General features: G+C 41.0%; 1 protein-coding gene across 2 annotated transcripts in view; it reads left to right on the top strand.

Annotated features, from left to right (window-relative positions):
• RHEB (Ras homolog, mTORC1 binding) overlaps positions 1-23,949 on the top strand; it is a 39,675-nt gene that overhangs the window by 14,503 nt on the left and 1,223 nt on the right. For both annotated transcript variants that reach the window (XM_054654355.2, XM_077188939.1), the window contains exons 2-7: positions 4,398-4,469; positions 10,776-10,843; positions 13,946-14,028; positions 18,197-18,253; positions 18,354-18,401; positions 18,925-19,006. In XM_054654355.2, coding sequence (XP_054510330.1) covers positions 4,398-4,469; positions 10,776-10,843; positions 13,946-14,028; positions 18,197-18,253; positions 18,354-18,401; positions 18,925-19,006 — 410 coding nt within the window. The remainder of the gene's footprint in view (positions 1-4,397; positions 4,470-10,775; positions 10,844-13,945; positions 14,029-18,196; positions 18,254-18,353; positions 18,402-18,924; positions 19,007-23,949) is intronic.

The raw sequence follows: 23,949 nt of genomic DNA, 5'->3' as shown, positions 1-23,949 counted from the left end.
CCAGATGTATCATTTTTATAGCCATTAGACTAATTCACCAAGTACAAAGCAATGATCAGCAAAACAGGAACTACACAGCCATAATTAGTACCTGGGGGGGTATCTTAATTAACTATAGAAAGTTGCTAACGATGTGGCCTGAGATGAATGATGAGCTAGTGATGGGTTCTGAGATAGTCTGCAATCTTGTGAGAGGATCTTTGTCAGAGAGGGATGCTGTAATCCTCTTTGCTACCCAGTCAACCTCCATTGGCTCCAGGAAGTCGTTCAGTCCCACTCTGTGCTCTGAGAATGGATAATCTGCACTATGGAAATGCCAGTGTCTCCATTTTGTGCATCTTGGTATTGTGAATTAAAGAAGATAAAGATCCCAACATTCCAGTTAAATCAAGTGTATCATTTGGTATGAAAACTTCATCTCTGTGCAGTGTAGTAAGTTGAGTGTGCAGCCAGATTTACCTGATTTGATGTGACTGACAACATTTCATTATGAAATTTGTTGAGTGCTTTTTGTGGCAAAGCCTAAAGTGGTTTGTTCTGTAGGCAAGACTGGGCAGACCTAAGGAGACTGACTAGGTAAGTCTAGCTACTAAGCTGGTCTAGAGACTCGCTTGGGTCAGGTGCTGTGCTTGTGGTAGGAGTAGATGAGATGCTGGCAGCTGTTGCATATTGAATGATTATGCAAACCACATAACCATGCATTTTTATAGCAAAAGATGGGTTAAAGAAACTGCATCTACACTGCCAACAGAGCTGCAGCTCTTCAGTAGCTGTTGTTCTTGAGCAGGACAAACTGTTTACTGATGGCTTGTGTGGGCAGTTGCAAGGGTTGAGAAACCCTTCCTGTTGAGATAAGCTGCTCTGTGCTGCCCGTGGGCAGCTGTGCAGCCCTGCTTGCACAATGCCCTGCTTGTGGAGCTGTTGTTTGACTTACTCGCTGCCTTCTTGCATCATTTTTGTCTCCTGGGGTTGGGGAGAAGTTTGGCTGCCCATGAGAGTTTAATCTGGGCTTTCCCTGTGTCTGTTGCAAGGAGGGCAGGGTGTGAGATGGGGACAGCAGGCAGGTGGTGGTGCACAGCAGAGGGGCATGACCTCTTTGGGGAGGCCAGCTGTCCTGAGCCACCCAGGCTCTGTTACTCATCTGCTTGGTAAACTGCCTGGTGTTGTAAAACTTGAATTTTAAGGCTAGATTATAAATACCGAAGCTCTTGTCCAAGTAGTAAAAGGATGAGTAAAACACAATTTGGCAATTGTTTTGCCTTGACAATTGCAGTGGCATTTGAAACTGATGTGCTGTGATGGCACTAGTCAGAGTGTTTATGGGATGTTCCTCTCTATGGTGCAAGTGGTCTAGTGTATGTACAGAAACACGACAGCTTTAGTTTTTGAACTGCCTTTCTGTCTGAAAATCTGCTCCTTTTCTGTTTTGACAGTGGAAAACTCTTTTCTTTACCACTCTCACATAATACTATAAATAATGAATTGTGTATGCAAATACACTTTGGGTACTTCTGGACAACTTGAGCTGAGTTTTCAGTTACCTGGGATTCATATTCTAAACTCTCATGAAACCCATTTCTTGCAGCCCTTCCCTTCTGTGCTGTTCCTTCAGGGAGAGTCAGTAAACTTGGAGGATTTTGCTTACAACTCTGCCATGAAGTACCTGGTGCTTGGAGTTACTGTAGCAAGGCTCTGCACCCACTTCCAGCCTTACTTCAGCTCATATCACTTCTCCTTTTGGTCTCAGTGGATGTTTATTTTCCTAAAACTCAAATACAGTGGATATCTTGAATTGACCAGCATGGAGGATGCTACAAGGAGAAGCTTAGCAAACTGCAAAAATGTGTGGCAGCATTCCAAAGGAGAATATGTTAGAGCTGAGCCTCTTTGAGGTGTGCACCCTTGAGAAATCAGCTAATCAAGCCTCTGCTGCTGGTGTCAGACTCCCTGGTGCTGCTGAGGCTGAAGTGTGCCTGTGGTGCCTGCACATGCAGACAGCCCTGTGTTCCCTGCAGTGCCCCCAGATGGAGTTGGCAATTGGCAGGGTCCCTTGGCCTCAGGACGTTGTGTTTGTGTTGCAATCCTTGCTGAAAGCCTTGCCTGATCTCTGGGGCAAGAGCAGATAGGAGCTAAATTGTCAACTTGATTTTCCCCTCTGTCCATGAGCATAGGTCAAAGACCTGGAATAAAACCTGTGGGACAAAGTTCAAGCCAAGCTGTTGGTCACAGGGTTCTGCCTGCTGCTTGCTCATGGGCTGAGACACGGGGTGTTAATGACTCATGGTTTAGATTTCTGTGTCCATGGAAGCCTTGGTTCGGTGGGATACAGTTGCCTGCACTTCCCCGAGGGGGTAGGTGCTGAATCCCAGATTGGAGAGTTTCCCTGTGCCTTGTGATCATGAACACATCATTACTGGAAAGCTTGTTATAAAGCTTGGAGGAATTTCGGAGGAGAGTGTTGGAACACTGGTTTTATCTGTTTCCTCTTCTGTCACTGTTAGGAGGAAAGCAGTAATTAATACAGCTGGGTGTGAAATGCAGCATTTTCTGTTGGCTCTGACTTCTTTCTGCTATTCAGTTTCCAGGCTTAGCACAGACAGACGGCAGCAGTCAAGTCTTTCAGTTAGTTCAGAATCCTTCTTAGGAGGAAAAAAGTTCAGTTATAATCTTTACTGAATTTAGCTCTCTTACCTTGAAGATCTAACAGCCTAATATAGGGGTAGTTAACCTTTTTTTTAAATGGAGTGCTTAATGTGCTGGTATTGGCAAAGAATCTGGGAGCATGAACTCTGGGTAGCAACTTCATAAGTTTATAGCTAAAGGAGAAATAGCTTGGAAGTTTGCTCACTTTCTAAATGATGTCCAAAATACACAGTTTCAGAAAGTTCCTGGGAGGCACAGTTTCAATCCTTAATCTGACTTTATTGGGATGATTTGGGGGTGGGGTGTGTGTGCCTTGCTGGAGCAACAGTTTAAAGTGAAATGTCCTCTGTCAACTCATGCATTGTGAGCATGACACCTTCATGATAAGAAGACCAGGAAATGTATCTTAAGAACTTGATGTTAGAAAAAGCAACTTGATAAAATTTTGGTGATGGTTGGTCTTTGTGGGGTTTGTCTGGAAATTTTTTTAGCATTGTTTCTTGAATAAACTGTCATGATTGATAGGAGACAGCAAAGGGGTAAGCATGGAAGAGAATGAAATGACAGGTTTTTTTAATATCTCCTGAAGGAATGCTTAGGAAAGAACATTTTCTGAGTTCTGGAAGTGGGCAGTTTTTTTACCCAAAGCAATTTATTCTTTTAAACAACGATATTGTATATTTCCACCACAATGTTGCTTACTTAAGAGGTCATTGAGAGGTTTCCACTGAGTCGGGTGGTTTTGAGTCAAAATTTTAACTTGAGGTTGTATTTTGTTTGTGCTTCTTGATGATGAAAAGAGTGTAAAGGAGCATGAAGAATGTGCTTGTGTCCAAAAGCAGCCTAATGCACTTGGCAATCTCTGTAAGAGGGTATTTGTCCAGTAAACATAATGTAATAGGATCTAGGAGATTCCCAGATGTACATGATGTGCTGTAATGGAAATTGTGTTAAGGCTTCAGTAATGCTTTGAGAAGCCTTCAGTTGCAGAGCTTTAAAGGTGCTTTTTATGGTCAATGTATGTGATTCACCATCTTATAAAATATTTTGAGACTAAATGAGTTCTCATTTTTTCAGTCTGGTACGATGTTCAGTGCTTTGCATTACTCTCTAAGTGAAATGGGGAATGTTGTCTTCTAAAGTAGCAGTTAAATGGCTTTAAAGAAAAATCCAATTATGCCACTTCAGTCACTGCTTAAAATACAGCATCCACTGGCCTGTTGTAGTGTGGCAATAGGAAGATTAATAGGAGAGTATATTGGTCTCAAGAATTTTGAGATCATCCTTTTGTCATGGGGAATCTGTCCAGTCTCCTAGTAAAACCAAATTTGGCTAATTCGATCCAAGTTTTCTCTGTGGTTACTGAAAATTATTTTGAATTTTACTTGCTTCTTGACAGAAAAACGTTCCAAGTATATCAGTTTGTTAAATTTAGTTCTATGAGGATCGTGCACTGCTGCTTTTAGATTTCTGTTAAACTGGAGGAATCATTTAAATTATGCCCTGTTAAAACAAAAGCAGAACACATGCTGAGTAGCTTTTGCACTGCTTTTTATATGTTCAGGAGACCCAGTTACTAGAAATAGGCACTTAAATTAAAAATAGGTCAGTTGTCATGTATAGATAGTTTAGATGAACCACACAGAGCTCATATTGGATAGATGGAAAATTGGTGTATCTACTAGAAAGCAGTGAAGAGATAACAACCAGATGATTTTGTTTCATTCCAGATTTTTCTTTCCTTTGCTTTACAGGAAAATCTTCACTGACGATCCAGTTTGTGGAAGGACAGTTTGTTGATTCATATGATCCAACCATAGAGAACAGTAAGTAAATAACTGCCAAACTTCTCCTCTGTACCAAACTAACTTCTATCAGAAACCATTGGGATTATACCCATTATTTATGTGGGTATTTACATATTAACAATTAAATCCATTAATTACCACAAGTTTTATTATTCTTTTGAACCAATGCTACATTGTTGCAGCATGGAAATCACTATGTGGACATTTCTCCAAACAGTTGAACTTTTAACATTAAATGAAGTGACACCTAATGAATCTGGCTAAAATGTATCTCCTTGTATTTTGTGTGTGTTGTTGAGCATCTGCTTCCCCTAATGTACTTGTGGCACTTTAAATTCCTTACATCACACTATATGAAAATGTGCCACCAAATACCAATACAAGTATTCCAGACTCTCACATAAGGTCAGTGTATCCAGATGAGCAGAAAGCCAGCAATACCCATCAGGATTAAACCATTTAAAAGGTAGGCTATGTGGCTATGATAGCATGATAATCTTTTCAATTCCTCCTTTCCAGCAGCTGGATAACAAGGCTGCTACAAAATCAGCTTGCTGCAAATACTGGGTATTTGACTTCTCTTAGCAGTTCTTTTAAAAATAATTTTAGTACCTTTGTGAGTAGCTGGCATAGCAGGTGAGTAAAGACACTAATGCTAAAAACGCTGCCAAGAGGAAAAAGTCATTTCAGGGCTTACCTGGCATTCATTACAATCCAGCCACCTCTTTCTGAGCTAGCAGTGGCCATAAAGTACTTGAACAACTGCAGTGCTGGGCTGAGTAACTTGATCATGTTGGCTTACTTTAGTCATGTGGCAAATGAAAGTGGTTTCATGATCATAGCCCTGGGGTTCTTGTATTTTAATGACTTGTGTAGCACACATCTTTAGTGTTTTGAACTTCTGCAGTAGGATGTTAAACCTATACTCTGGAAGTTTGAATGGAGCAATCATCAGAACAAAGTTATTTTTGAATATATATATGTGGTATATAATTACATCAGTAGCTATCAGAATATTTTACTTGGGATTATTTTATTGCTTAGAACTTAAATTCAAATGCTACTTTTGGAGAAATGCTAAATTTGCTTTAGCAAGTCAGAGTGGTGTAATTTGGCCCTTGGTCTGAATGTTAGCTCTTATACAGATATTAATACTAACACTTTCCATTGTCCTTTTTTACTTTGTTTGAATTATAAGTCAGGTATGTTGTGAATTAAGGCTGCTAGCAAAATACTGGGGTTTAAGTTTCTGTGTTTATTATCTTAATTCAGTTGGGGCAGGTTATTTTTCACTGTCTGTGCCATATAGATACAAATTATTTAAAGTAATCTTTTAGTTTTATGCAGCTGCATGTGAATGAATAAAGACTGAGAGACATGGAGTCAAAATCTTTACAAAATACTGAATCTGTGTCTTGTTTTAGGCTTTTGACACACTGGTATAAGGTTTGTCTTGTTTCATCCTTTACCTGTTGTCTGCAGCTGTTGTTTGTAACTCTGTAGTTGTGTGTCTCACAACTTCAGCATTTCTGAACTACACAAAAATACCCTGTAGATGAATTTTGCTCCTATTTAACTCTCCTAGTCTGCACTGTGTGCTTGATCTGAATTTTAAGCATTGAGCATGTCCTGGCCATGAAGACTTGTTGGGAGGGGGCATCTTGAAAAGCCTTAACTTTTCACTTGATTTCTTCCTTGTTTGGAAAACAAACATTATTCATTTGGTGTAAGTCTTGTGATCTGTGGCATGGCTGGGGGAATTTGCTTTCTGAAAGGTAGAGAATTGAAGGGTCTTTCTGACATTAGAAAATGTTGCTGGGAAGTAAAGGTTAAAAAGATAAAAGTTATGCCCTGGGGCTCAAAACAGTGGGAAATCTGTCCCATTTTTAAGCCCCAGAAGGCCTGATAATGTCTTAAAAATGCTTCTGTGAAGAACAGACAAGAGAACACATTGTAATTTAACACTAAAATTTAAAACTTACTGAATTTTTTAAGACATATGTGAAATAAGTTTTAATGGGTTAAGTAAAAAATAATTCTTTTGACTTAGAATGTAATACTTTTTTTTTTTTTCTAAATAGAAATTTTTGTTTAGTGAAGTCTTTGGACACTCCCAGCTGTTTCTGATTCCGTGTAGGGTCCTAAGATACAAAGAACATGAGCAACTCTTAGACTTTTCCTAGCTCATGATTTCCCATTTGGTGGACAGTGTTGGCAAAAAGGGTTGAGAAGTCCGGGTTCTTATGCTAGGGACATTGTTGGAGAATGTTGGGTTTTTCCAGCACATTATAGTAAAGTGTAAAACCTTTCAGTTTCATCTGGTGGTTGGGTCTACACATGTAACAAAACTTGGAAATTAAAAACGTTCATAGGAAAGGATAGTCTGGCCTATGTGATTTCTGTTTTGATTTCTGTGATTTCTCCAGAAAATTGTTGTTGATAATTTGTTACAGTATTCTACCAGCAGCGAAGAAAAGGTAGAAACCTGCAGTACTGCTGGTAATGCACTCTTTATAATTCTTGTCCTCTTGTCCTCAAATAATAAAACTTGCACAAAATGTTGACCTGCAAAGCTAAACTGGATGTAAGGCAAGCTGTAATCAGGCTCTTACAGGAACAAGTTGTGTCATTTATAAGCCTTGAGCAATAGGAGTAAGACCTAATATTGTAGAAATATCAGGTTTTAAGTGTGAGAATCTCTGCCTTTGGAAGTGATAAAAGGAAAAATAAGGTGTATGAGATTTTCTTTATTGTTTGTGAAGGTTAGGACAGCTTCACTGCTACACTTTCTTTTGCTTATATTACATCAGCACCGGAAAAGTTAATTTATTTCTGTTCCTTCTAACAAACTTGTGTATCAGGAAGAGTAACTTGTATCCTTTTGTAGCAGCAGTGGAGGTGAGAGATAATTGCTTTGGGAAGACACTTTCCCTGTGTGAATGTCCCAGCAGGAGTGACATCTCAATGGGTGGCTGTTCCTGAGACAGCCAGGCTGAGAAACGAGTGGAACTGCTGCTTGCAGGAATGTTGGGAAGAGAAGAAAGATCCTGCTTGGAGAGCAGGAATGTGTGCAGGCAGTCTGTGTGGACACTGGGCTGGATGGAGCTCTGCAGGCAGATCAGCTCACATCAACTAAGACCAGTGCAAATTAAAATGCAACAATTTTACAGGAATGAAAACTAGAACCTGAATTTGAAACTCAAATAGGTCCGAAGGATCAGGTAATGAAGATGTGCCCTTAACTCCACCCACATCATCTTTGCAGGGATGGCTTGTGTTGCAAGTAAGATGACTTGAGTGCCCAGGTCTCAAATGTGTTCTCCAAAGCCTGCCTGGCTGCTTTTTAATTTTTGTTGCAGTTTTAGAGGGCCTTCTGGCACTGTTTCACAGCTCTGTGTCTTCCTTTCTCCCCTAAATTGCCTCAGTAGCTCCCTAAGGAAAGGAACATCTTCCCCCATGCTTCCTGCCTCCATCCCATGTTTTTTAATACAAATGTGAGTAAAAGCATATTAGAAAGGGGCAGAGGCCTGGAGGACCCCTACTAGTGGAGGAGCACCTGTAGGTTTAGATGAGTCTGACAGAGAATCTTCAAGGCTAAACTTCTGCACGTGCCTTGGCAACTGCACTGGAAGGGTGAGCTGTGTTTCTCTGGAGCTGCTGGTGAGCAGCCTTCTAAGGGGTGCAAGTGAGGCTTCTGAGGAAAACTAAAAATAGCTCTCTTGCATCACACAGTGTCTCAGTGTTGTGAAAGATGTCCTGGTAGATTAGTGGCAGGCATTGACTTTGGAATGCAGGCAAGTAGAAAGAGATGCAGGAGGTGGTAACCAAGGAAAGCTTGTGAGATGATTGTATTCAGCTACCAGCCAAGTTGTGGCAATGATGTTACAGCACCCTTGTACCTTTCTTCAGTATCACTGTTGATCTAAAGACCTGCATTTCTTTGCCTGTTACTGTTTGGGTTTTGTTTTTGGTTTTTTTTTTTTCCTAGCATAATGGCTAGGATTATTTGTTTCCAGCAGCTTTCATGGAGTTGCACATGCAAATAATTTCATTCCTGCTGGTCTAATTGCAATGTACTTCATCTTCAGGTAGCCATGATCACTGGAGTTATGTGTTGCAAGGTGAAAGAATGTCCTGTTCCAAAATCCACATTCCAGTTGATGAACAGTGTTTTGGAGATGCTCACATTATGATTTAATGTCAGGTCAAGTCTGCTGAAAAGTGTCCTTGGCCTACCAGGAAGAGCCAAATTGTGCAGGGATTGTATTGTTGTTTGGCTTCTGCACAAGCACAGCTGAAGTCCCAGGATGATAAGTGATGGAATTGGAAGTGAACACTTTGACTAGATCAAGGGGACCAGATTTTTCACAAAATTAAATTCTTAACTAGGAATAGTTTTAAAAAGCTTCAGCAAAGAAATGGAAGTCATTAGTTATGACTTCATTGAAGCAGATTTGTCTTCACACAGTGGGCTGTGCTTGGTGCTGCAAGGCTCTGCAGTGCACTAACAGCTCTCCTCACCAGGCTGTGCTGACTCCTTTGCTGTTTCCCTTCTCCTGTCTCTGTCACACTGTGTTTTCTGTAATGATAATGATGATGATATTATTGCTGTGTCTCTCCTAGAATAGTCTGAAAAAACTGCCGTCTGTCCCTTTTTAAATATTAACTTCATGATGCCCTTGAAGTTACTTTGACTGCAGATGCTTTGATGTGTATGTGAAGTGTCAAGAGACTGGAGAAGCTGTTACTTGCACACCTGTAAATGCAATGTGTCTCCAGAGGAGTCTGTTTTCCCTCTGACTCCAAGCAGGGATATTGTATATAGCAACACTGCCTCAGTTTGTCTCCATCACAGCATTCATCCAAGGCAAAGAGCCATTGTTGGATCTGTGTTTCATAACCTAAAACTTCTAGTTGTTTGCAGCAGTAACAGCAGCATCCAGACTGATTTGAGGGCAGCACTTGTGCTAAAGCAGCTTTCTTAGGGGACAACCAGGATAAGGCAGGAGCTCTCCTTGTGGCTCCATTTCAAATGTCATTTACTGATTTTGTAATGGAAACTATAGGTACACTTGACACTGTTGATTTAGACATTGTTAGGTTGGATTTGCTGTTTGAATTGCTCCTTTTTTCTGAGGATTGGATTTATGAGGTGGGTTGAAACCTCCAGTTTCAGCTATTTCAGCCCACTTATTCAAGATAATGCTCACATTGTGAGGACTTGACAGAGGGGCAAGCTTGGGCTGGGAGGAGGCAAGTTGGCCAATTCCATCTGCTCCAGGCGTGGGCAGGGACTGCACAGCAGGGTCAGGAACGTTCAGCTGTGCAGCTTTGGGAAGCTCTTGGCCATCTCAGCTCACCTGAGTGACCTGTTCATCTGACTCTGTTTCCCTGCTCATCACTGCAGTGGCACATGAGGTTTCTGAGGACTGCTGCTAGTTGGGAAAACCACCCCAAACTAGAGGATAACACAGACTTTACTCAGGGTGTCAGTACTGTCCAGCAGTGGTGTCCGGAGTGTGTCTCAAAGGCCACATGAGACATCCAGAGCCAGGTTTGTGTGCTCTGCTTGGGACATAATTCCTGCAGGAGCTGTGACACTGTTTGCTTTTGCAGTTGCATAACACAAACACTGGGTAAGATTCCTTGGCTCACAGTGTGTTGGCATTTCATGACTCCGAGGAAGAGCAGCAATTCTCATCACTTCTAGGGACTGAATGTACTTTGTGCTGGGGACTGCATAAGCTGCTAGCTGCAGCAAATGGGAAAGTAACATGGTGAGCTTAGCTAATTGTCATCATTTGGGTTTAATGTAATCATAAGTTCTGTGTGTTTTAGCCCCCAAAGATTTTTCCTTTTTTCAATCCAGGTCACTTACTTCATGGTATTTACATTTAGGAAATTGATCTTGCTAAACTGTTTGGAAACCAAGGAGAAGACCCTATAATAAATTCAAACTTAGCTTTGATGCCAATTGCATTTAAGTGTCTTGTGTTACCACAAATTATGATTGTCTGGATCTTGTAGAAATGCATGTAAATCCCAGTTTTTATTCCTCTTATTCCCTCTTTTACTTAAGAGAGCAAAGAATAAGCTGCTGCATCCAGAGTGAGAATCATCTAAAATCTTAAATTCAGTTTCTGTGTTTTGCTACCTGCAATAGACTAGTTACAAGTACAGCATCTGAGCAGCCTTTTATTGCTACTTAAAAACCTGTAACTGGAGTTCTTTTCTTTGTGCCTTGGCTGATGCTAGCACAGATGAGTGATTTCTGATCTCCTCCTTGTGTATAATTCTGACCTGTTTATGTATTTCTTGTTCTAGCTTTTACAAAACTGATCACAGTAAATGGCCAAGAATATCATCTTCAGTTGGTTGACACTGCTGGCCAGGTAAGTTATCTTTCTTTGAATCTTTCTTCTAAGTTATGACAACAGGTATTGATATTTCTGTTGAGCTAAGTTGGTAGTGACTGTGCATTCAGATGAGAAAGTTAACTTAAAAATGATCCTGACTTGTTGTTTAGTCACTAAAGAACTTTTTATATAGTGTTTATTTAAAGGTTTTGGTTTGTGTTTTGCTACTGGGTTGGGGTTTTTTTTCCCCTATGTATTGAATGAGTATCTAAAAAAGGGAAGGGGAAACTACCTTAACCCAAAAGTTCATCAGTAGTTTAGTGATATTTACAGAGTAAATGAGCAGTCTTGCTTCAGATGAAAAATGGTGCTTCAATAAACCATGGGGAAAATTTTCATAGCTTTTTAGTATTTGTCTGCTCCAGCTACACCACCATGACTTGTATCCATGGAGCAGTCATGGGGAGCAGACAGATTCATGTAGGTGGTACTGAGTTAGCAATAAACTGCTGCAGTTTGGCTGCATTCTAACGTGATGGTTCACGTGTGTGTCTGTAATGACAGGGAGGGGGTGAGGACCAGGGAGCACGTGTCCTGCAGTGTGTCCTGCAGTGTGCTGGGAGCTCTGGCAAGGGCAGCTGTTCATTATTTACAGGTCCAGGGGTTCATTACACACTGCTGCTTGGCTGAGCCCATGCACCAGAGTGCTGTGTCTGTTGAGAGACTCTGTATGAGAGAAACAACTCATCATGGAGCACTCATTAGACCCCTGTATTGTTAACCTAAATTTCTCTTTTTTTTTTCTTGCTTACATGCTCTTGCCTGCCATGATCTCATACTATGCCTTTGGGTTTTTCCAAGCTATGAGTAGTGTTTAACAATGTTAGTGTTATAAAATACATACACTGCCAGTACTTAAGGCTTTAAAGCTGCAGGATACCTGCTCCTAGCTGGGATGTTCAGAGGGGTTGTAACTTTCTAGGTATGTTTGATTGCTTTCTTGGAAGAGAGCTGTGTGACTGGGGAATAGCCATGCTGTATTTATATGGTGTCAGCCCTTGGTGCTCATCAGCAGCATGTGTAATCACTCAGAGGTGTCTGAGCACAACACTGGCCACAGGATTGCTGGCTGAGGAGATGCTCTGCAGAGGAGAGGGTGAGAGGAGCAGGCTGAGCAGTGTGAGCAGCAGAACCAGCTCCATAGGTGTCACTCAGTGCCATTGTAAGTGCACTTGCATTACAGCTCCGATTGTGTAGCGTAGTAATAAGAGAAAAATTCCTCTGGGAGGAGGAAATTGCCTTCTGGGAAGGCAGTGTGACTCACCACTAACATACCTCTATTGCTGAGGATTGATTTAATGTTATACAGTATTGTGGAACCTAAATAGCTTCTCTCCCAGCCTGTGGTTATTTTCAGATTTAATTCTTCATGGAATGATTTGAACTTTGATTTCTGGCACACAGGGTTAGAGGAAGGAGACAATGTTGGGTTTTGGAAGGTGTGGCTTGGACAGATTTCTTTCTCAAGTCTGTCTTGCTTAATGGCCCATAGGGAGTCCTCATGTGCATACAGCACAGCAAGAATTGTATTGCAGATTTGTTAAATACTTTTGAAAACCTGGCTATGGCCTGAAAAAATGTAGCAACGTTGTTTTATCACTTGACAGATTTCTTAAATTGACCCATGAGTTTCAGTGAGCATAGCAGCTTTCTTTCCATCTCCTAACGAGCTAAAAATAAAGTCATGAATTAGCAACTGTTGAGATTATGGCACTTATTTTTCTTGGTATTCATCCTCTGTCCAATGCCTCTACTTTTCTGGTTATTTACTGAGCTTTGTGCAGTTCGGTCCAACAGGGGTCTTGATAGAGGGTCACAGAAGAGGGGTGTAAAAGCAAATCTTACCTAACACCAAATTCCAGCTGGGGCAGTCCTGGGAATTTCCAGGTAAAGTTAAGCCACTACAGAGTTGCACTTTCACCTTTTTTACACAGACTTAGCTCAGATCCCTTCTGAGTATTGACTTTGGGATTTCAGGTCCAAGTGGAGTGGCACTTTGGCATTTCAGAGAAGATGGGGGAGGGCTGCCCTCAGTGTGTAGCAATAAAGGCAAATAAAGGCAGCTTTTGCCAAGTGTTATTCTTTCAAACTTTTTTTGGCTGGATCTGTGAAGTTGATTTATAAAGAGTTTTTCCTCTTCTGCCAGTGAGGGAAGTTTGATTCCTTTTGGGTGTCTTAGATTTAAGCAATGTGATTGCACTGCTCCATCTGTTCAGCCATGACAATAACAGAGAGGTTATTTGATCTTCAGCTAAAATTAACATCTTCAAAAGCATAGGTTTAACAATTTGAGAACTCATACATTAGGAAGTATGGCTCTTGTCAAAATGGAAATATTTCCTGGGAATATCTGTTGGAACAGGTTTTTAACATTGGATTCATAGTATTTGTGTTGCATTATCTGCAATATATCAGTCTGGTTTGTTTGCCTATTTGGTCAGTCCCTTTTCTAGAGGGATAATAAATTCACTGAGTAAGTTTCTGGTGGTTTTGTCTGGTTTTCTATTTATGTAAACACTTATCCTATAATGTAAACTTACAGTTGTCATAAAGCAACTAATAACTGTATTTTTTGCATTTGATAAGCATAAGTTAGCCACAATTATTCACTTCCTACCAGATTCCTTAGGTAATTTAGATGTGATCAGTGTCATTTGAAATTACAAACTGCTAGATCCTGTTGTCAGCTGTTGAAATTAAGATTTTGAAATGTATCACCAGCAAGATAAGAGGCATGATTGCTAATTAGTGGTGGGACAGAGTGGATGTTTTGTACTAATACAAACAGATAATTAAGCAGGATAAGAGGATTGAGAAGAGCTTCAGCTCATCCATAGTCTTAGAGGGAATAAACCATAAAAGCTGTAGATTAAACTGTAGGATAGACAGATAGACTTTTAGCCTTCTCTGGGTTTGGCAAAGATGCTGCTTGTGACATTATGATAAAAAATTCTGAATGTACTACCTATCCTATACAAAATGTCTTAGAGATGTGACCAACTTAACTGATGTTGATCTAATGGCATCAAGGTCTGAACTGTGTCACCCTTAATTTTAACTGCAATATTCCTTCCACAGGATGAATACTCCATATTTCCTCAGACGTACTCCATAGACATCAATGGCTACATTCTTGTTTATTCAGTCACGTCAATAAAAAGGTAATAAAATCTGTTTGTGTTCTTCTCTTTAAATATTTTCTGGGTTTAGCTCCTACCTCTGCTGTATTTTGTGTAATTATTTCAATTAGTCTTTCTCCTTTAGAAGTATAGTAGGAGTGAATATTAATGGTTTTTCAGAAATGTCCCCTTGGACTCAAATGTCACAGACACTTTGCAGACTAATGTGCTAGGTACCATGTAAGAAATGAGACAGTGTTAAACTGCATTGTTTTGAGGTGTAAGAAGTAGTACAAAGGATCATTTCAGAAATGAGTTCATTGCTCTTGCATCAGATAGAAAAGTAGACATAAATACAAAGCTGAAGGGCACTGTACATTTAGGTGAAGTACCCAAGTAGTTGCTCAATTCTTCCTTCAGCCTTGTGGCTTTTTATAGTACTGAGATTCCTTTGACTTCTTGTACTGAATTGTCCTGATTAACCATAGAAATACTCCTATAAACAGCAATAGATGGCTTTTGGACTGTAAACCCTCTCCTGGCATGCTGCAGCAAATAATCCTCCCTGGAGGTTGTCCCAGTGTCCCTCTTGTCCTTGCTGTTCCCTGTCCAGAGTCCATCTTAGCTGGAGTCATGCAAGACACATCAGCCTCTGTGTGGCTTTGTCATCCTCTGTTATTTCCTCCCTTCCTCTGGACATCTTGCTTTGTTTAAATCCTGCTTATCCTTGAATGGCTGTTGATTTTCTAATATTGTATAACATCTTTATTAGGTCAGCTGAGTATTTTCTGAAATCTTTGTTTGAAGAAAGTGATTAAGACCTTAGACCTTTCAGTCTCATCAAGTACAGGAGAAGTTGATGCTGCCCTTTTACTTTCAAGGCAGTTGGTGAGCTTTTTACAAGTGCTGAAGTGTTTCATATATTTTCCTCTGAATCAAACAAAACTGGTCATTTCAAGCTCTTTGAATAGACTATCAGAAAATACAGGTAAAGCAATTTGCCTGTTGGCTTTTTCCTTCTCAAAGGAAGGATACAGTGTGGCTACAAACTTCTGCTGCTTGCAAGGTCTTTAATGTTGAACAGATTTCACAGTTCTTCATTCTTGCTTTTCATCTTCAGTTCTGAAGTAGAGAGGGGCAAGCATGTGTTAGGCTTTTATGTGTGTCTAGAGATCCTAAACTACCAAACTCTCTCTGGGTCTGGGTTTTTCAGTGAGAGGTTCAGTGTTGGTGCTGGGTAACTTGTATGAAATAGGAGTCAGTGTTCTCTGCCTAAGTAGACAATGCTTCACTCCTAAAGCAAATACAGAAAAGTTCACTGATAAATGGGTGCTGTGAGGACAGAATTGCCTTTGGCTGAAACCAGTGTACATCACTCAGGGGATTCTGCTACCTGTGCTGTTCCCTGTTTGGCAGATAAAGGGTGTGTTCTTTCTCAGCCACTCCTGTTGTTGCCTCATGATGTCTTGAGTTCACCAGGTGAAGAAATGAACATGTTTTCTGTGGGTGCATTCAATCAGTTAAACCAAGTTATGGTAAAAATACAAACAGGACAGACTAGGTTAAGGCTGTAGGTCAAAAGTCTTTTTATCAGTATTTATTCTTGATCAGTTTATTCCAAGCTTTTATTGTTGTTGTTTCTTCTGTAAAATTTCCAAGTGTCCATGATCCTGTCTTGTTCAATTCTTGATGTTCTGTATCAAGACAGTGTTCAGGTGATAGGAAAGATCTTCCACAGTACTCTGTAGCTTTGATGACTTGCCCTGACAATGGGATCACAGTCTTCATCTGTCCTGACTTCTGTCAAAGTGTGTATATTGATCTAAATATTGATCCAGCTGGGTGAGAGCTTTGACAGCAGACTTAATAGAAATGTTCTTTTTAAAGTTACCAGCTTCCTGCTAACCTCCAGTGGGAAGTTTAAATAGGACTTGAATGAAAGCTAATGCCCTACATTTTTCATATTGCCAGGCTCTCAGCAGCAAGGTTACTGGAAGGCTTTTGCTCTAGTTCAGCTTAATTAAATTCCAATTTTGTATCTTGCTAGGTTCCATGATTTTGTGTAACACATTTATCTGACAGCTAGTAATGGTGGTTTTTTTTGTATTTCACACATTGAGTTGTTTGCTGTAACCCATTTGCTTGACAGAACTAGAAGGGACCTCTTACAGTCTCCAAATCTCTCAGTTTCACAGCTTGATGTGTTGGTGCTATTTTTGGATTGGTCAGTCCTTGCTCCTTTTTGTCCTTGCTCCTTTCAACATTATTAATTTGGAAAGCTTTCTAGAGCATTAATTGGTTGAGCCAATTTCATTCCTGGCAGTTCTTAGCAACTTGTTTCTGTGTCAGAATTGTGTTGGAGTTTAAATAGCACTTCTCCTGTGGTTTCCATCTTGGTCTGTTAACAAGGACCAGCTTTTTATTTGTAGTATTTTCACTAAAAAAGGAAGGTTGTGAACAATCTTGGAGAAGCAGATAGGTACCCAAAGTGAGGCGATGGAGAGCCCATGTTCAAAAGCACCTGGCAGCATTGTAGAGGGGAGCCTCAGGCAAGGACTGCCAGGGTGCTGTGCAATGGTGTTTTTCTGGCTTAGCTGGAAGCAGCACACCTAACTGGGGAAAGGAAACAGTGATTGTACTGTCCCAGGGATTCAGCTAGCCTGTGGGTAGGGTGCTAAGATTTTTCCTGTTGCTTCAGACTGAGAAACAGTTTTGTGGTCTGTAGCAGATGGGATTTTTGGTGCCGTTTTTATTCTTTCAGTTTGCAGGGTCACGTAGTTCTGTGTGTACTGATGCCTCTCAACTCTGTCACAGCCAAGCTCCATTTAACTCTTATTTTCTTAATAGTTATCATCATCCAAGATGAGTTCTCAAGACTAGAATTTCAGTAATACTCTTTCAGCATAAGCTCCTTATGTCCCTAAAATCCTTTCATTGATTTCACATTTTTCATTGATTCCACGTTTTCCTCAGTGTAATTTGTAGTATCCTACTTGAGTTACCAGTAGCAATTTGTGCCAGACTAACTCACACTTCTGTTTACAAAGAACTCATTTTCTTGATAGGATACACTGAAACTATTAGCTGAGCTTGGAGAAGCTTTGTGTTCCACACAGCCTCAAATATTATTGCTGCAGTCAGACAAATTGACCTGCTTAACAGAAAATCCATCTTAAATGTAGTAGAGCTTATTCATCTAGAAGAGAGATGTTTTGCTGCTTTGAATGGTGTTTTTAGGCACCAGGTCTTTGATTGCTCTGAGCTGGAAGTGTGTTTGAGTGCTGCTCTATTTTTCAGAGTTTCTAATTCTAATTTAAATGCAGTGCAAGTCAAGACACTGCCTGTAGCGAGCAACCTTGGAAACTGGAAAAGTTTTGGTCCCTTTTCTGTTGTCTAGTTGTGTGTCTCATCCCTGAGCCTCTGCCTCTCTTAAATCCGAGTTGTGCACTTCATGTACCAGCATTTTTTCCATAGTGTAACCAGAGGAGTGCAACATCTGCTCTTCAACCCTGTTTATAGCTTGTTCTTAGAAGTACTGAATGTCAAATGCAGTGGATTTTGTTAGTGGGGTTTTTCACTTGATATTCTCCAGTACTGCTTCTTACCTCCTGTCATCCAAACTTCACCTACGTGGTAGGGGAACAGACAAAGAGTATTTGAATAATCACTGTTTCAGTGTCATCTTGCAGATCAGTTTACTCACTTCCCATAGAAAATTAGAATTTTGGCTCCTTTTGGCTTTTGCATAAATAAAACTTAGTAATTATGTATGAACTAAATGTTTGTTAAAAACAATGATGGAGCTTGCCTAACTAATTACTTTTTCTTCCAATTTGCTTTAATTTGACATACTCATCCAGGATTGTTGGCCTGCAGCAGTTAAATTTCTCACTGCAGATACAAACCAGATGAGAGGTGGGAGGGACTTGGGGTGATTCGGTGTTAGATGCATCAGTCCTGGGTAATGTTATTTATTTCTGCAAATACCATAACTGGGGAGGCTGCAAGGGTAGGCTCAGGCTGGTCTCTGCTGCTGCTGGGACCAGTTTGCTGTTGTTACACAAATGGGTAAGACTTTCAGCATCTGTGTAGTTGTGCATACATAGAATAAGTTTTAAACACAACCTACATATGCATTGAATTGCTTGTGTATTGGGTATTGAGGATAAACATCAGAGTGCATGTGTGACTTCATCCCTTTATTTTGCAGTTTTGAAGTGATAAAAGTTATCCATGGCAAGTTATTGGATATGGTGGGAAAAGTCCAGTAAGTAGTGACACTTTCATCTCATTTCATTGCAGGCATGTTGCTAGTGCTTTGTTCAGTATACTGTAACTGTTCTGAAGTTCTGAACTTTCTTTCACAGAATACCCATTATGCTGGTTGGAAATAAAAAAGACCTGCATATGGAACGGTATGTGAACTCCAGAATGTGAGAAATGCAAGGCAGCAGCCTGCATTCCTGTGGCTGCACACGCTGGGTTTGTTCTTGGCTTTCCAGAGCTAACATCAAATTGTAGGTTAAAATAAGTTACTGGCAAAGGACTTGTGTCCAGAATGTGAGCTACGGACCATGAACTTCTGTTGTAATGTTGATTTTTGCTGTGAGGTTCCAGGGACAGTCATTTAACGCTCTGTGTTTTTTTCAAAGTAAGTAACAGAAGTGTATTTGTCACAGCAGCAATACCAGATGATATTACAGATTGTGAAAACAAAGCAATACTTTGGGACAACTGCTCTTCTGGGTCACAGAGCAGTTTTACCTGGCCCAGAAGTGCATTTGACAGCAGCCAAAAGCAAATGCTTTGGATCAGACTTCACAAGAATTCCTATTACCATGCACTTAAGTGCTTTGGTACTCTTGAGGTATTTCTTGACATATCAGATTCCAATTCTTCTGCAAGTTATAAGAAACATATTTTTCTTTCTCTGATCAGGGTGATCAGCTATGAAGAAGGGAAAGCTTTAGCAGAATCCTGGAACGCAGCTTTCTTGGAATCTTCTGCTAAAGAAAATCAGGTAATGGATTTAAGAGTCACTTTATTCAAATAGCAGTGTAATGGATGACTCAGAGTTCCACTAAATAAAGGAAGCTAAAATATTTGCATGCACTGTACAGGTATTTTGTGTAGATGGAAGCAGAATGGCTGTCTGCACTCAGGTTTATGTACACAAGTTTTTCTCTGCAACTGTCAGTGGGAGGAGGAAGTGAAGAACTGAAAGTTCAGCTTCACTGCACGTATCAGAACACTTAGTGACAAATTAAAACTCACATCCACAGGGTGGGTGGAGCAGGGTCTGTTACCTTAAACAGGAGTCACTGCTGCCAGAGCAGTGAGCTGGTGTAAGAGGATGATCCTCATGTTTAAGGTGCTGGGCAGGCTCAGTCTCTCTAAAGGGGCAGTAAAATCATTTTGTCTGATGTTTATGGTCAACAATTCTGCAAGTTACTTGAGTGAAGTTAGATTATTTCCCCCGAAAGAAAAACTTGGATTATATTTTGCCACGTGATATGGAACACTTGGAGTTAGTTTATCAGCATTTCTGTTTCTGGCTAAGACTTGGATTAACCTTGTCAAAACTGGCATGATGGAAGCATGAAATTTCTCAATGTCTTCTCTGTATGCTGGAGAGCTTCAAATACATACCAAAGGAAATTAAACTGACAGTGTAAAGAATAAACCTGTTAAAAATGTCTGATCTTTTTTTCCACCCTTTTATTTTAAATAACTTCTGGATTAGGCAAAGCTGTTGCCTGTGCTCTTTTTCATTTGGCATATGTTCACAATGTGCAATACCACAGCAATTCATATCCAGCAGAAGAATATCTTACTGATAACTTTTCTGGAGTTTTTATTGCTCTTGAACCAAGAAGAAAAAAGTCATGTTTTTGTACATAAAGAAGCTACAAGCTTTGTAGGATGCTTGGTATGCCCTGTGTGTTAACTTGCTGCACTGACAAAGTCCTCTGTACTGCCATGTATTTGTGCTCCTGTATTAAGTTGCCAGCTGGAGTTTATATATCAAACATGGTACCCTTCAGGGAAACCAAAATGGAAATTGTATGTCAGGTACTCAAAATCCTGGACAGTCTGTACAAATCCCACCAGAAGAATTCAGAAGTCCTCGGCATTCTGGCTGTCAAAGGTCTTCCTTTCTGCAGGACCCTTCAGAACAGTGATCACAGGTTGCTGTGAATTCATCCCTCTGCATTTAGCAGCAGGTTGTTAAAAGCAGGTGCCTGACCACAATTCCTGCTTCATGCCTGCTGTATAATGCACTTGGTAAATTTGTCCATCTTCAGAAGTCTGGCAGATCAGATGTCACTTCTGAGATGGGTGCCTGCAGCATGTGACCATCCTGCTGCTCTCTGGGTGTTTCCTTTGGAGGCTTGGGATGGCTGGAATGAAATGTGAAAGAGCCCAACACTGGCACAGCTGCCTCAGTCTTCTCACACATCTCCAGCTCTGAAGAGGTGCAAGATGAAATTTGGAGAGCCAAGTGTGGAGTCTGGAGCTGTGGGGTGCTGGGGGAAGAGGAGACACCAGGCATTGTAACATCCCTCCCTGTGAGTTGGACCAGGAGCACTTCTGAACTCATTTGGGTTTTCTCCTCCAAATCCTAATCTGACAGGATCAAAAGAGCTGATACATAGACTTCTGTCAGAACAGGGCATCTTCTCTTCCTCTGAAGCTGTGTCTGGTCTGGGGGTGGGGGGGAAAGGGTTTGTTTTGCATTTGGTAACAAGCTGTGTTGTCATTTTCCTGGTACTGAGTGCTCACCTTACGTAAGCCAACATTACTGGAAAGAGAAGACTGTTGGCACTTTCTGCATTGAGGTTCATCCAAATAATCACCTGTACTGGCTTGGTACTGCAAATGTAACTTGACTATCCAGATTAATTCCAAACTCCTTCCAAAAGTGCTTCAGCTTCTGTTTGCTTAACAGAAAGCTGGTTTATGCTTAAGGCATGAGCTAAACTGGATGAGGGATTTGGAACTTGAGCAGAGTTCAAAGCTTCTTGACTGAGGGTATATCTGTTAATTCTCTCTGAAACCAAGCCCATCTGTATTTGGAGGAGTTGGAGCAGAAATGTGACAATTTCTGCTGTGCTGGTCTGATATGGAATGTCTGAAGAACATTCATGATGTTCTTCATAGTGGTGAGGAGAGGGGGTGCCCCTGATGGCAAAGGCTCTTTTCCCCCTTTTCTATCTTCCTGCTTTGCCCTCCATAGCCCCCCAAAAAATCCTTTTTGGAGCATCTGTGAGAGTCCAAGGAGCATAACCCAATTGTACTGGACAATTAAAATAGTTCTATAGATTAACTTAAACAAACTATGCATATTCTGCCAAGAGTTATCAAAAGATAACATGTCCCAGAAGTGGCATGACTTGGAGTAGATGGAAAGTGAGAGAGGCAAAGATTAAAGCTGTGGTGATGATAAATGATAGTGGCTGGCAGGAGTTCTCAAGGTCAGATAGAATTGAGTATGTGCCAGCTCCTGCAGAGCTGGGTGACCTGGAAGGACTTTGGGAGGAGCCTGCATATCACCAGCACATCAGTCATTAAGGGAAATCCCTGGGCTTTGGGAAGGCAATCCTGACACTTAATGGAAAAGACCTCTCTGAGATGACTGCTGGGCTGTTACTGTCATGTCTTCTCAAGCTGCTTAATTATTATCAGCCATGTTGCACTGCTTTGGCTAACTTCAGGAACTTCAAGTCCTTTCTTGTGGAATTCCCTATGCAATGTCACCTAGGCTGTGGTAGAGTGCTTCATCTTAGTCCCAGTGCAGTAACATCACTCTTGGAAACACAGCCAGAATCCAAAGTGGTCTTAAACCCAGGTGAAGCTGGAAGCCAACTTCTACTGGAAGAAGTTAGGAAGAAACAAGAAACTAAATTGTGTTTATCCAGTTATGCAAAATGCATTAGATAAATTGCAAAGGAGCAAGGAAGTAGCAAAAAAAATTGCTTCTTACCAAAATGGAGCTCTCTTAAAAAGCAGTTGCTTGGTTGTGCTGCTTTTTTCAAGGGCAGTTTCATCTTGGAGCTCACAAGATGCTCTGCTTAGTAAATGCTTCAGAGTCGTTTGGAATCCAGGGATCTGACATGTTTGAACTGGCAAAGGATGGGGGCAAACAACCCTCTTCTACCTGGTTATTATTCAAATTCCTGTGCCCAGTTCTGTGCTAGGATAAACCAGTAGTGTGAGCAGCTGAGGGTTTCCTCTTTGAAATAATAAAACAATTGCCAAAGGATGACTCTGGCACTGTGGGCTGGATTTGGGTGGTTGCACCTTCCTGCTGCCTCCTGGCAGCACATTCCCAACTCCCTGCCTGTGCAGGATCTGCCTCCTGAGCTGCCTGTCCTGCTCCCACTGAGGGCACATCTGCAGCAGCAGCTGAGCCTCTGGTGTCCCTGCTCCCTGCTGGGCTCCGTGGGCAGCAGGTGGGGCCCAGGCTGGGCATCTCTGCTTTGCTCAGGGAGAAAGGGAAAATCCAGATGGCTTCCCGTGGGCTAGGTGTGACCCACATTCCAGAATTGGACCATATGGGGGCAGATGCATATAAAGTCTGGCTGCATCCTTTATTCCTTGTCACAAAACATCTCCCTGTGTTGTTTAAAGGCTCAGTCTAAAACTCCTCAGCACGTTTGAGCTGAATGACAAATTCCAAGGCGTTCGCTGTAGGACAGTAATTAAACCTTGCCAGTGAATATGTATTTTCTGTGAAATGAATTAACAAACCCTGTGAACTCCTACATCTTAGTGCTTCAAACAGCACATCTTTGACAGGGAATGTGCAGCTTTTTGGTTGACAGAGTAAGTTGTGGAGGTTTTTTAATGGGTGCTGTGAAACGTGGGCAAAAAGACTTTGTGTATTAAAATGAACCCATTGAAAATTTCAACTCTTAAGGAAACAGTGGTGCAGTATGTTTGTAAATCAGTGCATCACCAGGTTTTGATTAAGGGAAGCTCTTCATTAGTGGAAGCAGTTTGATAGCAACTGCAGTCCTGGCCATGCTTCTCCTAAAGTCTTAATTTGCCCAGGAAATGTGTTGTATCATTACTGAACTAAACGAGCCTCTTCTGCCAGGTTCTGTTGGGATTCCAGGAAACTCCATTATATGGAGGAATTCCTTATTTTCCAGCTGGTGAAGTACTTTAAATAGTTCCAGAGATTGTACTGTGCACAAACAGTATAAATGTAGGAAACTAAACATTAGTCTAATCTTGTTAAGATTGCTGTGGGGCTTCAGTCAATGAGATTAATTTGGAAGTGATCCAGTTAAGAATTATATCTTGTGGAGGTGGAAAAACATCTGTTAAATCAGAATATGTAGCCATAAATCATAGGGTGCTCTTCAGCCTGCTGATTAAAACCAACAAAACCCCCTTTTTATCCTCTTTCTAGCATGACTGCTTTTATATAATGAATATACTTTCTGTGCTGGGAATTCCTGAAGTGGATGGCCAGAAGTTGGATCAAATGTCAGTGTGAGATGGTCAGGAGACCATTTCCAAGCTGAAGATTCACACGCTGAAGCTCTAGTCATGCAGTTCAGGCTATTTAAAATGTAACCCCTTTTCCCTCAGGAGGACTTTATCAAAGGATATTGCTCAATATTTGTGACAGTTCAGCTTGTGCTTTCTGCTGGTGTCCTTGCACTGTGTCTAATACAGATCTTACAGGGACAGTGAGGAAATCAGGAGTAGTAAAATCACCCCTCATACTGAGCTGTGCAAAGTCAGTGTTGAGAGCTGAAAAATCTGCTGCCTTCTGTAATTATTCATTATCTTAAAGATTCCTGAGAGCAAACGGATTGGTTTATTCTCCAGATCAGCACAGCATCCAAACCTTCTGTGCTGTCAGTCACTCAGGACAGGCTCACCATGCAAAGCAAGGTGATTACAGTTATTAGCTCTGTTGTGAATCTGGCTCAGTTTGTGCCTCCCCTC

This window comes from Agelaius phoeniceus, chromosome 1 (genome assembly GCF_051311805.1).
Source record: "Agelaius phoeniceus isolate bAgePho1 chromosome 1, bAgePho1.hap1, whole genome shotgun sequence".
Taxonomy (NCBI): domain Eukaryota; kingdom Metazoa; phylum Chordata; class Aves; order Passeriformes; family Icteridae; genus Agelaius; species Agelaius phoeniceus.
This window is presented reverse-complemented; position numbering and strand designations above follow the sequence as displayed.